Source organism: Quercus robur, chromosome 11, assembly GCF_932294415.1.
Source record: "Quercus robur chromosome 11, dhQueRobu3.1, whole genome shotgun sequence".
NCBI lineage: Eukaryota > Viridiplantae > Streptophyta > Magnoliopsida > Fagales > Fagaceae > Quercus > Quercus robur.
In genome coordinates this window covers 54,599,089-54,613,557 of record NC_065544.1, presented here as the reverse complement: position 1 = coordinate 54,613,557, position 14,469 = coordinate 54,599,089, and the positions used below count along the sequence as shown (strand labels likewise).

General features: G+C 32.4%; 1 protein-coding gene across 2 annotated transcripts in view; it reads right to left on the bottom strand.

Moving 5' to 3' along the window:
* Positions 1–726: 726 nt before the first annotated feature.
* LOC126706180 (probable flavin-containing monooxygenase 1) overlaps positions 727–14,469 on the bottom strand; it is a 33,038-nt gene continuing 19,295 nt past the window's right edge. Inside the window, exons 1-5 of one of the 2 annotated variants that reach the window (XM_050405496.1) lie at positions 3,924–4,578; positions 3,346–3,583; positions 2,778–2,953; positions 1,994–2,352; positions 727–1,262 (exon numbers count right to left, since the gene is read on the bottom strand). In XM_050405496.1, the coding sequence (XP_050261453.1) occupies positions 920–1,262; positions 1,994–2,352; positions 2,778–2,953; positions 3,346–3,583; positions 3,924–4,361 (1,554 nt within the window). In that variant the 5' untranslated portion in view covers positions 4,362–4,578 and the 3' untranslated portion in view covers positions 727–919. Of the gene's footprint in view, positions 1,263–1,993; positions 2,353–2,777; positions 2,954–3,345; positions 3,584–3,923; positions 4,579–14,469 lie in introns of those variants that run through there. The other variant, XM_050405497.1, reaches the window with a different exon arrangement.

The following is a 14,469-nucleotide window of genomic DNA, read 5'->3' as shown; positions in this document are numbered from 1 at the left end:
TCTAATGTTAGGGCTGTTGTAATGTGAGAAAAAGTTAGAAGAGTATACTGTTCAGGAAAAGCTGCAAGCCAGATTGAAAGGCATTCAAAATTTCTCCCCTTTTCTTTTACTCAATAATTCATTAATTCTCCCTCGTAGTTCCGTTCACCACTCAATTATTATCTCTTGAGGCTCCTTAAGTTTGAGGTAGATAGGATAAGATATTTAAATAACATTTTCCATAAGACTTGGGTTGGTGAATTACTACCCTTGAAGAATGCTTGGGACTAAAGGCTAAAAGATTTGTCTGGGCTCCTGATCCTTTTCCTAGTTGTCTCATTAATTACAAATATCAAGAAAGAAACAAATTTCACCACTTAGTTGTCAATAACATAAATTTTCCTTCTCAATAATAATTATTTTATGTATCAACCTCTTTCTCATGATGTTTTGACTCAAGACTTCATAAGACCTAGAAAGATTATACGTTTAAAATGTCATATATGAGATATTTTTGTTTTTGTTTTTTGTTTTTGATAGGGATGAAGTTTGGCTCTAACACCATTAATAAAAAAAGAACACGTGACAATCAAAAGGATGATTTATTTTATTTTTTTAATAATTTGACCGTGGAGAATTCTAATCCTAATTTTCCTAGGATATCATGGAATTACGTGTCGTTTGGCAAACGATGCCGTGAACAAGTATGCTCCATATTCTTTGAAAAAAAAACAAAGATGCTCCATATTTGGAAAAGATTGCAGTAGCTTTTTTTTTTTATTAGTTCCGTGTTCATTATTCTTACATAAAAAGGTGACACATATGTGGTCATGAATGACAAGTGTAGTCATTCATTCATGCACAAAGGTTCTGAAAATGAATCGTATAAGTCACAACTGGTTGTCATATGCGACAACTTTTACTTTGTCAATATCCTCTTTTATTGGGAAACATAATCTAATGGTCCATAAGGCTCAAACAATTCAGCAAAGAATCCCTTCTTTCTTTTGGGGTTCCACCCCATGTCTTTGCACAGTTGATCATTGTACCATATATGAAGAGCACCAATGCATGATCTCCTGTAGTATTGCCCTGAATATCTCTTCATGTACTCATCCCATTTTGCCACATCTTTTTCCATCTCTTTGATGCTAGGCAATTTGAATGTGCTGTCTAGAAGCTCTGCTAGCCATCTGCATCTCATCTCTGAGGTGTACAAATTTGAAACACTTTCTGAATATCCAATTACTGCTAGTTGTGGAATTCTAGGGTGAATACATTCCCTGTTGAAGTCAAAATCTAATTTTGTCATTCAAAGTAATATTATTAATAAATCAATCACATTTTCTAAAATGGTGAATAAGAGTTTTAAGTGCAAACATGGTTCAAGTTTAGAATCACATGCCTTGACACTAAAATAAACTAGTCCTAGCTAGAACTAGTTCACATTCAAAAAGTTTAAGCTATTATGGAATATTGATAAATTTAATAATATAGTTATTATTCTAACACTTATTCCCCAAAAATAAACCGAAGTTGTTTGTAAACCTAGATGAAATGATAAATAAAAATTCCATCTTTCTTATTTGACCGAATTTACCTCTAAACTGGTTTAGAAAAAAATTTCTTTAATCCATTACATAACTATTGGTATAAACATTCACATATAATCTTAGTCATTTGACTTTTTATTTATTTATTTAAATCACATGAGAAATGCGAGTTGTTTGAATAATTTAATGAATCATGTAATTTAATTCATGTAGATTATTTTATGAATCTTCGCTTAATGGGTTGGAGAAAATTAAATTAAAATTTTTCTTTATATTGCTTATTATATAATATGTTAATTCATACATTGCTAGTTATTAAATCTAATGTTATGTTCATCCAAAAAAAAAAAAAAAAAAATCTAATGTTATGATTTTCCTTTCTCCCTTTTTAATGAAAAGGGAAATTTTCCTTAATTTTCTCCTCTCAAAGAAAATTATAACCAAAAAAAAAAAAATCTAACCTGTAGAGGGGAACTCTTGCATCAAGCGAACCATCAATGTAGTCTTTGAAGGTGGGGGAGACAAAAATGTCTTTGAGTTTTTTGTCTCCCTGGAACCCAGTAGCCAATATGACCAAATCTGTCTTTAGGGGTTGTGCCTCACCGTTAACCAAGACACCTTCTTTACAAAAGCTAAAGCTCTTACTCTTTTTCAAATTGATGCTTCCCTCTTCAACTTTGTCATAGAATTTTTCTGGTACCGTGGGGATCAAACAAGAATTGATTTCTGTATGGAAACTATGTTTTGGTACCATTCCAAACTTTGCTAGCCTCAGCTTATTTTTTATATGGCTTTCAACAAATTTAGAAAATGCCCATCTCTGTTACATGATCAAAACTTTGTAAGCTTCAACCTTATGATTAATTGTCATGTCAATTTAAAAATATTTGAAAAAAAGAAAATGAAAAAGAGGGGGGGGGGGGGGTGGGGGTTAATGCAAAGAGACCCCCTCATGAGTCATTGTCAAACACTGTGCTAAATATATTTTTATTGGACATAAGGATCAAGTGAACACGTGTTATATAGGAATCAATTATATGTGCATGTGTTATGCTTCACATGATGTCAATATGATCATTTTCTGTTAAATAAAAGTGATGGAAATCTACTTAAGGTTCAATTTGTGTTGTTTTAAATCCAACTGCCAAGAGTCCAACAAATAGAAATTACAGGAAATCTAAATGATGACTAAAATCAAATCAAATTGAAGGGTTTGATGATGTTTTAAAAAGGGAGAAATTTTACCACAGGGGAAAGAAGTGTTGCAAGGAGACTTAGTAGGAAGCCTTCACCAGGTTTGTGAACCAGTAGCTCGGAGAAGCGATTAAGGTATAAATAAGTAAGAGGCACGCCCCATGGAAGGTAATCAGGAAGGTTCCAATGTTCCTTCTTGTATAATACAGTACATGCATGTTCAGTGCCTGCAAATTTATGGTTAAAACAATGTAAAAAACCTATCAAATACAATTAATCTAAGCATAGGGGTACATAATTAATAAATTCAGCTCATAAGCATTTTATCATTTACAAAAACTATGAGATTGACCAAAATACACTTTTGGTCCTAAAATTTTGGAGTTGTTTTCATTTTAACCATTTTCGTTTTAAAATATTCATTTTAGTCTTTCATATTTGATTTAGTTTTCATTTTTTCCAATTGGAAAATAGAATCGAATATGAAGAGTCAAAGTGAAAATTTTGATCATAAAATATCAAAATAAAAACAATCTCAAACTTTAAAAGTCCAAAGTGCACTTTAGTCAATGAGATATTTATATAGATATAAAATGTAAGTAAAATTTGTGTTCCTTACCATTGGCCAGTGAGCATTCCATAGCAATGTCCAAGGCAGATTTTTGGAATCCCACAACAGTGATTTGCTTCCCTTTAACAAAGTCAGCAGCACTTCTATCGTCCATTGCAGCGTAATCCATGGAGTGCATCACCTTTCCATGAAATACTTCTGGGCCTTGGTTTGGAGGGAATTCAGGAATATTTGGAATGTCACTGAATCGCCCAATGCAGAGGATCACAAAGTCCACTAAGTGTACCTGCATTTCCATTCACATAAGAAGGAATAATATCAAGATTATAAAAAGTTATTATTTTCACTACTATTCTACAGTACAAGGATTCCCTTACAGCGATTTCGTGAAAATCCTAATGAAAAAGATAAATTCTTTAACTGATCTGATATAGTTAGTTAAGCAATGCAAACTTAATTATCTAAAAATCAGATAAAATTTGGGAATTAGCACAATACACCATTCCACCTAGTCCTAACCCAAAGCAAAAAAACTTCATACATAGCAAGTGCAAAAAAATCATGACAAGAAAAAGAAAAATTCGAATAGGTTATATGTGTGTTTACATACTATAAAATATACACACCTCAGTTGAAAAGCTTTGAGCATCCTCTACTATAACCTTCCATTTCCCTTTAGAGCCAAAAGGGTCACCAATACCACCCCACATACTCCAAGATTGCATCTCTTCCTCAGATGGGCCTTCATACTCGATGCTCAAAACTTTGGTATTAAATTTGATGTGCCTAAGCAAGTCAAAATGGTTAGCATAGGATTGAATATAATCAAAGACTTGGTGTTGGTTAGGAAAGTCTTCTTCCATTGTAGAAGGCCATGGAAAATCTGAGAACTGATATGCTGGTTTTGGAGTTTGGAGCTTAGTGGTCTCTACGGTTTTGGTCCACACTCCTCCGATGCTGCTTTTGGCTTCAAAAACGATTGGATGAATACCCTTTGACAAAGTGTACTTGCAAGCCAAAAGGCCACTGATACCAGCTCCAATTATGGCCACCTGCCTCTCCATTGCTTTGTGTTTTGAGTATCAAACTTTGTGTGATTCTGCCTTTATAGAGGCCTCTACATGTGTGAAGTGGGAAAGTGTCAAACACTCAAAACTAGATAAACTGAGACTGTCAATTCTAAGCTGGATCCTCTCTCTCTCTGGTGAATACTGAATTAATTGTATAGTTTATCAATTCTTGACGTTGCTAGTACTAACTGTGGAATATGGCAGACAATGAAAGGTAGGTGCAAATTGTCCTTGTCGGCTGCCCATAGAAAAAAGTTTCATCTCGTTAATTGCAAGATACAGTTGCGTGGTTGTGTAATTTATGAACGTTGTCTTGCTGTCGCTCCAAAAAAAACAAATATATATCATTAACACCTTTGCAATTATGACAATTACCATTTAATATTTGCATAGAATAGAGAAGGTTCAATTATTAATTTAGTGATTTAAACATATATATATTTATATATTTATATTATATACATTAGATTATTATAGGTGTTCATTCTCGAAAAAAAAAAAAAGAAGAACAAGATTATTATAGGTGTTCTTAAGAAAAGAGAGGAACTATTTGAGAGGATTTGAAAGGTTGTTTTAAACTCTCAAAGTTTAGACCTTTAAATTGGAAGAATTTAATGGGAGAGGGTGTAAGCTTCTAATTTTGTCCCCTTTTTCCTTTTATGTATTTTTCCTTCAGGCTTATTAATCTGTTACAATTTGAACACTATCTAAAATACCCTTTTAACTTATTGTGGGGACCGGCCCAGAATAATAGGTTGGCTGGGCCCTGGGCCCGTCTGAGGACCATTCTGTCCGAGGAGACGTCGCGGCCCAGAATCCTTACTCAGACCCACTGGAGCAAAGAGGACACGTCCGAGGAGTAATTCCTCCTCGGACGTTCCAAAGTCCAGGTCAAAGATGCATCCCAGCTACTGTAGTCCTCACTCCAAGCACGTAAAAAGAAAGGAGACCCAAAATATCACAGCAAAGGTTGTCACCACTACATTAAATGCACCACAGCTACTCTCTTGGCCGCATTAATGAAGAGAAGACTCCTGAACAGTGCTACCTTGGTCATTGCAACTCACAAAGAACTGGTAAGGGTGTCTGATGGGACAGGTGCTTAAGTAGGGGTTTGGATAATCAACAAGTGTAAGACCCAGATGATAAAAGAGGGCCTATATAATATGTAAGAGCCTCAAGAGAGGGGACGGAGAAAAAAAAAAAAAGAGAGAAGGAACAGAGGAGCAAGGGTTCATTGTACCTATGCATGCCCATGAATAAAATTCCCCCCTGCACATCCACTTTCTTCATTCTTGTTTCTATATCTCCTGAGCCCATACAACGAACCGTTTAAGCCAACTGGAACCAAGTTCTTCAGTCCACACTCTACAAAATTCACTGTGTGGGACCTTTTGGGCCAAGGCCTGACCATCCAGGACTGGGTTAATCAAAATCGTGTCCCTACACTTATCTATTTATATATTTTTCTAAAAAATAAATAAAACTTATATATCTATTTATATTGTCAATTCAAAATAATACTTTAACATTTTCTCTGTTTTCATCTTTCAACTAGACAAGGTAAGGGTTTTTTTTTTTTTTTTTTAGTCCAAGGTAAAAAAATTTTATTCTTCTCTCTACTTCTATTATTTATTTTAAATGTCTTAACAAAAGAAATGACAACCGATCTCTTTTTTCTTTTCTTCCTCCAAATTCCCATATTAAAAAAAAAAAAACTAACAAGTACACACAAACATTTGAACTTATAGGATTTAAATAATACATACACGGTATGTCAATAAAGAAGAAGAGTTTATCTATTCTTGATCTTGCTAGTACTAACAGTGGAATATGGCAGACAATGAAAGGTAGGTGCAAATTGTCCTTGTCGGCTGCCCATAGAAAAAAGTTTCATCTCGTTAATTGCAAGGGACTCAGCTTTTACTGGCCATTGGACGCGTTGGATACAGTTGCGTGGTTTTGTAATTTAAGAACGTTGTCTTGTCTGTCGCTCCAAAAAAAAAACAAATATATATCATTAACACTTTTGCAATTATGACAATTACCATTATATATATATATATATTAGGTAATTACCATTTAATATTTGCATAGAATAGAGAAGGTTCAATTATTAATTTAGTGATTTAAACATATATATATATATATTTATATTATATACATTAGATTATTATAGGTGTTCATTCTCAAAAAAAAAAAAAAAAAGAAGAAGAAGATTATTATAGGTGTTCTTAAGAAAAGAGAGGAACCATTTGAGAGGATTTGAAAGGTTGTTTTAAACTCTCAGAAGTTTAAACCTTTAAATTTGAAGAATTTAATGGGAGAGGGTGTAAGCTTCTAATTTTGTCCCATTTTTCCTTTTATGTATTTTTCCTTCAGGCTTATTAATCTGTTACAATTTGGACACTATCTAAAATACCCTTTTAACTTATTTATTTATATATATTTTTCTAAAAAATAAATAAAACTTATATATCTATTTATATTGTCAATTCAAAATAATACTTTAACATTTTCTCTGTTTTCATCTTTCAACGAGACAAGGTAAGGGTTTTATTTTTTTTAATCCAAGGTAAAAAAAATTTATTCTTCTCTCTACTTCTATTATTTATTTTAAATGTCTTAACAAAAGAAATGACAACCGATCTCTTTTTTCTTTTCTTCCTCCAAATTCCCATATTAAAAAAAAAAAAAAAAAAAAACTAACAAGTACACACAAGCATTTGAACTTATAGGATTTAAATAATACATACACGGTATGTAAATAAAGAAGAAGAGTTTTTTTTTTTATTATTTATTTTTTTATATAATAATTACAACAAGTGGGGAAGAGTATGCATTTGAACCATGATTAGCGGTTCAAAAAAAAAAAAAAAAAACACAATGTTTAGCGGTGGTTGAATAAGGGAGATAAGACTCCTGACAACAACTGAAATGCATTAAATATATTACGCAAGTCTGACAATTATTTTATGAGGGGTGATCCTCAACCGATTGTGTTCGTCCTTAGAGCTAAAAGTTTATAATTCAATAATGGGTCATAGTTCATAATTTAACAAATTTGTTTTTGAAAAGTTTTTATTGAAAATTAAAAAAATTGTCAAATTTTTTTATTTTTTAATAAATTTTTTTCAAAAATAGTATGCTTAAAGCATATATTAGTAAAATCTATTCAATAATTCATACATTTATTTATAGAGATTTGGTTAAAATTGTTGTTTGACAAAACGATACATTCATAACATCCCAAATATATGTATATATATATATATATATGAGAGAGAGAACACTAATAGGAAGTTATAAGGACTATAGGAGATTAGGAGTGTTCTTTATTACGTACACACCATTGATGGAAAAGAAGAAGTTTAATCCTTCCAAGGATAACACTTTTGACCAGTATAAAGTTGCAAACATGGACCTCCAGGTCCAAGAGCCCAAACACAATTCAGGCGTTATCCCTATCAGGAATGTAAATATCGAACGAGTGGCGTTCCTTGAACCATTCAAAAGTGCAGGAGACTACAGACTCATCTATGACCTCGAAAAAGCCAAATTTAAAGGGAATTATCTGGACGAGAAGACCAAGCATATCCTCAGGTTGACAACGGGCTATAAAATTCAAGCCACTACCCACGTAATTATAGATATCAATTTTTGCTGCTTCTGCATTCATAGAGAAAGTAGTAGTAATTATAAACAGATCAAGCAAAAACAATAGTGATACTTTTTTTTATTGAAAACACTCATATTGTTTGTCTGTAAAGTATAACTGGTTGGGTGCAAAGTAGGGTTAACTTGCCCTTGTAGAGTAGTTGAGAAATGAGTTATACCTAGTGTAACTTGAAAGAATTATACATTTTTATAAATTATTAGATTTAAGTAGATTTAACGGTTAAAAAAAAAGACACTCATTAATGTTGATATTCTGATTAAAATCTTATTTATGACATTTTATTTAAGTGAAACTCTATTACCTAGATTTCAATAAAATTAAATTACTACTTTGATTGAATTACAAGAAGAAATTATTGTTTATTTTGAATTATTTAAATATAGAACATAATTTTTTTGTTTTGACTTTTGACATAAAACTTGTATATATGGAACATATATATACATAAATCCCAAGCATTGTTGGACTACAATGAATTTTCCTATCTTGTTTTTTCTTTTTTGTCAACATAGTAAAATAAAAACTCATTCACATGATTACCATGACTATCCACTCTCGGGACGATCATTTTGGTATCCATCAATTTAGTCCTATTCGCACTTCAAAAAAAAAAAAAATAGTGCTATTCTATATAGAAAGAGAGAGAAACTTATTTTGGGTATAGAGATAAGTATAGAATGTCATAAGTAAGGGATAATAAATGAAACCCTAATCAAAATATCAGTATCAATAAGTGTTTTTTTTTAATCATTGAATCTACTTATTAAATCCAATGGTTTAAAAAAGTTGTAACTCTTTAAAATTATATCAAGTGTAACTTGAACCCATATATATATATATATATATGGGTAGAAAACTGGTGAGAATTGGGTGTTTTTTTCCCAAACCTACCAAAATGTTTTTTCTCCAAATAGAAGAAAATACTAAAGTGAAAACCGGATAAAAAGATAAGGATCAAAAAGTCCTCGTGAGCACCTACATGCATAAACGGTGATTCTTTTTTTTTTTTTTTTTCATTTGATATTTCACTTTTTGTCATATGGTCATTTGTTTCGGTTTGTTTGTTTTTGCTACTATTGTTTTTTTTCTTCTTCTTTTGTTTGTTCGTTGAATCAAACAGAAACTTTTTTTTTAAAATATTTTATTTTTTGATTTGTTTCTGTCAACGTGTTGTTCAAATAAAAAAAGTGGGTTTTTTATTTTTTATTTTTTGAATTAACTGGTGGCTTTCACCACTAATATATATAAAATAAAATAATATGATATAGTGGAAAATATTTTTTTATTTAATGATTAAAAAAAACTATTTGTTATATTATATAATAGGGACATATAAATAAATTTATACATTTTTTTATTTTCTACCCTTTCATTTTTCATCACAACCAAACAAATGAGTTTTTCATATCTCTACTTTTCTATCCTCCCAATCAAACATATACAAAAAAAAACTAAGGGTCTGATTGGTTTAGAGTAGTTTTGGATCATATCACTCAAAACTCATAATTGAGTTCTCAAAACATGTGGGACCCACACAATTTTTTTTTGGCTTGATTTTCACATTGTGTTTCCATCACTCAAAACTCAAAAATTTGAGTTAGAGTGATGGAAATAGAAAACAAGAAATGGGTGTTTTCAAAAACTAAGATACATAACTCAATGACACCAATGTAAATTTTCGAACTCTGTGGGGCTTGTAGCTTGTGTGTTGTTATGTCCGTTTAGGGTTTGTTTGACATTATAGTTGCAAGCACCACCATAACAAACCCAGTGCTGCCAACAACCACCGTGAAATTGAAACTCAGCCATTGCCAAAACAACAAAATCAACCCAAAAAACCAACTGTCAATCCACACCACCGAAACACAAAACTAGCCTTAACCGATTTAACCTAGCCCTAATCGATTCAAGCCATGCCTCTACCACAAGAACTGAGACCGAGAAACAACTAAAACCCAAAAACCCAATCTCAAACCCATTCTCCACCGTGATCCATAACCCGATCTCCACCGTGACTTAAACTAGATCTCCACCGTGAAACCCAGCCAACACCCAAATGACCACCACCGAAACCCACCATCACCAATCTGAAGCTAGCAACCACTAAAACAACCCACCACTTTAAACCCAATAACCACAGATTCAAACCAACCAAAAATAGTTGAGAAAGAAACAGAGAAGAGAGGAAAAAAAAAACCAAATATAGATTGAAGAGGGGAGAAACAAAGAAACCACCACGAGTAACCACCGTCACCATCAGGAGCAACCACCATGAGCCATTGTATGATCAGTTCAAGCTCAGTCTAGATCAGTTCATCTATGTGTCTAATTTCGTGATTTGGGTATCTAATCTAAGGATTCTGAGTTTGGGTTTGCTATGTTTGTGGTTTGGGTTTGCTATGCATTCTTTTGGACTTTTTTGTGTGGCATTAGAGAGAGAGCAAGACTAGATCGTCACCATCACGTGCTCACTGCCCCTGTCCATAATCTTGGTTCAGTGAAGGGTGAGGCGTACAATTTCAGTGCTAGAAAGAGGTGTGTTAAGTGGGTCTCGTGGGTAGGAAACTGAAATTGAAAAATGAAGGAAGATTGGAAACCGAAAGAGGACTTGTTATGTTGTGCTTTTGTGTTGATGTGGGAGGCGAGGGAAAAAAAAAAAGAAGTGGTTTTCTGATGGGATGAAATGAAGGAGAGGAAAAAAAGAAAAGAAGAAAAGAACCTGGACGCGGGGGTAGGAAACGGTTTCACCACTGTGAAGTGTCAGTGTCACCACTGTGTAGTGTCAGTGGGTGGGGTCCACAACTTTAGCAAAAAGTTGACTTAAAAAGATGAGTTATGTGATTGGGTTTTTAAACCAAATAGGAGTTTTGGGATTTTTCAGTGAAATTGAGATTTGAGAACTGAGTGATGAGTTTTGAGTTTTAGTTATGAGTTTGGAAACTGAGTTAGGAAAATTGAGTGATGGGGAAACCAAATGGGTCCTAAATCTTTTTTGTTTTCCTACTTTTCTATTTATTTCCTATTTTCTAATCTCTCACTTTTGCACCCCTCAAACTAAATGGAACCTAAAATAACATTTCTCTTTTTCTATCTCTTTCTCTGCAAGTGGGATCTATGGTTGTCTAGGCTGCTCTTGGTTCTTGTGCTGTTACCAGAGTTCACCGGAGTCATGAAACCCTCTATTGAGCCCTTCTAACGGTGAACGTGGGTCTCTAGTGCGGAGTTGAAATGGTTACCTAGCTCCTATATTAGAGATGACTAATGGATAAAAAAAATTCTAAGAATATAACATTCCAATATGGCTTGTAAAATATGGTATTGTTGAAATTATATCCATTTTCTTATATCGATTTTGACACTAATATAATACCCCACTGTTTGAGCCTGGATTATCTTCTCTTCCTCTCTTATTTATTTATTTATTATAACATTTTAGCTTATTTGCATATGTATACCTGTAAAAAGACTCATTTTTTTTCCACATGTATAATGTATTTTTGTTAATTACCATAAAATAAGCAAATAAGCATTAAGTAAAAAGCTTCGTATTCACGTAATGATATGGCCCTCACTTAGTAAGTGAGAGTTTGGGCATTATTTGGGTTCATAATCTTTAGATCTCTTCACTCCCACTTGTTATAACCAAAAAAAAAGAAAAAAAGAAGGTAAAGTAACCAAATGAGATAGTTCCGTTTTTGTATGAGGTCCCAAAATTGGAGCATGTAATTTGGACAAGGGAACAATTAAAACTGATGTAATTTCAATATTCAAGTGAAAATAAAACACTTCCTTAAACTCTATTAATTTGGCTGCAAATTGGTAAGTTTGAATCCTAAGAAATAATGGACTGAAAAGTCAATAATAATTGTGTAAAGTAATCATGATATTACATCAATATGTTAGACTTTTTTTAGAGTTGGCTGCTTGTGTGGTGTGTCCCTTTTTTTTTTTTTTGGCCTGCAGTGTAGTGTATCTATTTGAAAATTGGATAAGGTGATCCTTGGCATTTTCTATTTCATTGCTAGAGATATGCCAACTAATTCTCTTCATATTTAATGTGAAAGGTTGAAACCAACCGCTAAGGCGCTAAATCCTGTGATATTTTAGTACAATTTTTTTTTTCTTTTAAAAAACTTTTATTTATTAATGCCATATTCTTTTATGTCTATATAAACATGCAGATCATCGGAATGTGTTTGCCATAAATTTATTGAGATTGGGATTAGAAGATGCTACTATTTTCCATCAATGATGGTTGATGGAGTTGAAACATTAATTAATATATATATATATATATATATATATTTTTTTTTTTTTTATGATTAACATTAATTAACTCATTCTGTACTTCAAAAAAAAAAAAAAAAAAAAAAAAACCTTAAATGACCTGTCCTCCTGAACCTCTGTGGCACGTTGACATCATAATTTTCTATTCATATACTCCCTCCGTCCCATTTTGTTTGTCCTATTTGAAAAGTCAAACTTTTTAAGGAAACATCATTTATTGTCTTGTCTACCTCTTAAAAATGTATAAGTTTCCAAAACTACCCTTAAATAAATTTATCAAAAAATTGAATTAGTAAATTAATAGGGGTATAATAGGAATATCAGTAGATTAATGACTTTTATTTTTAGAAACAGGACAATATTTTGGGACATACCAAAATAGAATAGAGGACAAACAAAGTGGGACGGAGGGAGTATTTTATTGCTTTGGCTTGGCCATAATTAGGTAAGGACAAAAGGAAAATAATTCTGAGTTGTACACATTTTTATTTGAAATTTCTCTGTACTTCAATCTTGCCATTTTGGCATCTTGAAGATGGTTTCTAGAGATTTTCCACATGGTTTGGGAAGTTTTAAGCATGTAATTTAACATTTCTGAAAACTTCTTTTAGACCCCTGGTTAATTATATGGATTAATTGACAATTAATTAACCTAAGCCCATTGGGTGATTACAACTTTGAATAATTAATCAAGCCTTAATAAATACCACATTTGAAAATCAAAGAACCAAACATAAGAAACACGAGCCAAATGCCTTATAGCTCAATTGGCAGATCTTAGAGTTTCTAATAGTTTACTCAAAAAAAAAAAAAAAAAAAAGAGTTTCTAATAGAGATGTTTAAGGTTCTAGTCCCCTTTTTTCCCATTGTATAAATCAAACTATAAATTTAAATAAATAAAAACACAAAAAAAACACAATATTGGTGATGAAGTAAAAATTGATGGAGAACATTCTAAAGGAAAAACCATTAAGGGGCACCTCTATCCTAAGTAATGCAATTCACTATAAGAAAAGAAGTTTTACAATCTAGTTCAAAAGCTTGACCATTAACACTATTCGGTTGTTTAACTTATTAATGAGATCTTACACTAGTTCCAAAATTTTGAACTTTTCATATATGAATCTCTTTCACTAACCTATCTGTAATTATGATCAGCTCGTGTAAAGACTAGGGATATGAGTATATGTCAGTTGTAAATTTTAATTCTGAATACTGAATTCTTTTTGTGGGGTTAGGATTTTAACCCCCCTAGGGTTTTTTTCTATGAATGCGTTCATAGGTTTTTCACTTCATCACCAATTGACTAAGTTATTTATTTTACAACACTTTGATTATAATTGTTGACTTGTACTTTGTGGTTAATTAAGTGAAAATCAATTAATAGTTTTAATTAGTTAATTTGCAAAGTTGTTTAATTCTAAGTAAAATCATCCCAAGGGGTCTAAAGCATCTTTTCAATACTTATCTTTTTCTTTCCTTTGAAGAGAACTAGGGGTATCTAGAGGGTGGTCCAAGTCTAGAGAAATCCAGGACCATTACGTACCACTGGCCCATATTGGTCCAAACTAAGGCAGCAACTTTTAGATATGGCTATCGGCCTTTTTCTGGTCTCTTGTCCGTTGGCTTCAATAAAAATCCTAGCACAGCCAAAAGTATCTGGAAATGGATTGTACCAGAAATATCATGGCACATAAAATCAGCTTCAATCAAAAAGAAAATTTATTTTATTTTTTACTTAATAAAATCAGCTTTAATTTGGACAAATATTGCAAATTACTTAACGTAGATAAAAACAAATTTCGCTAGAGAGCTAAGCTCAAAACCATCATTGCTTGTCTTAAATATTGTGTTGCTAGATGTTAGTTGATGACCTGATGCTATGCACGAGTATAGTACTTCATATGCCACCTTCTTCTCTTATCCTTCGATGGATTCATTATTCCTACATAAGGATTCATAGCACATAAAAACAAGGAAAATTATTGTTTCGCATTCCTCACTTTACACCAGTTGTACACACTGCACACAAATTGTGGACATTCTATGGAAAGTTTGGACATGATAGTGTGAAATGGGAGTGATACAAAGCGTAGTTGATGCATCCACAAGGCCATGAATCAGAACTAGAAGATG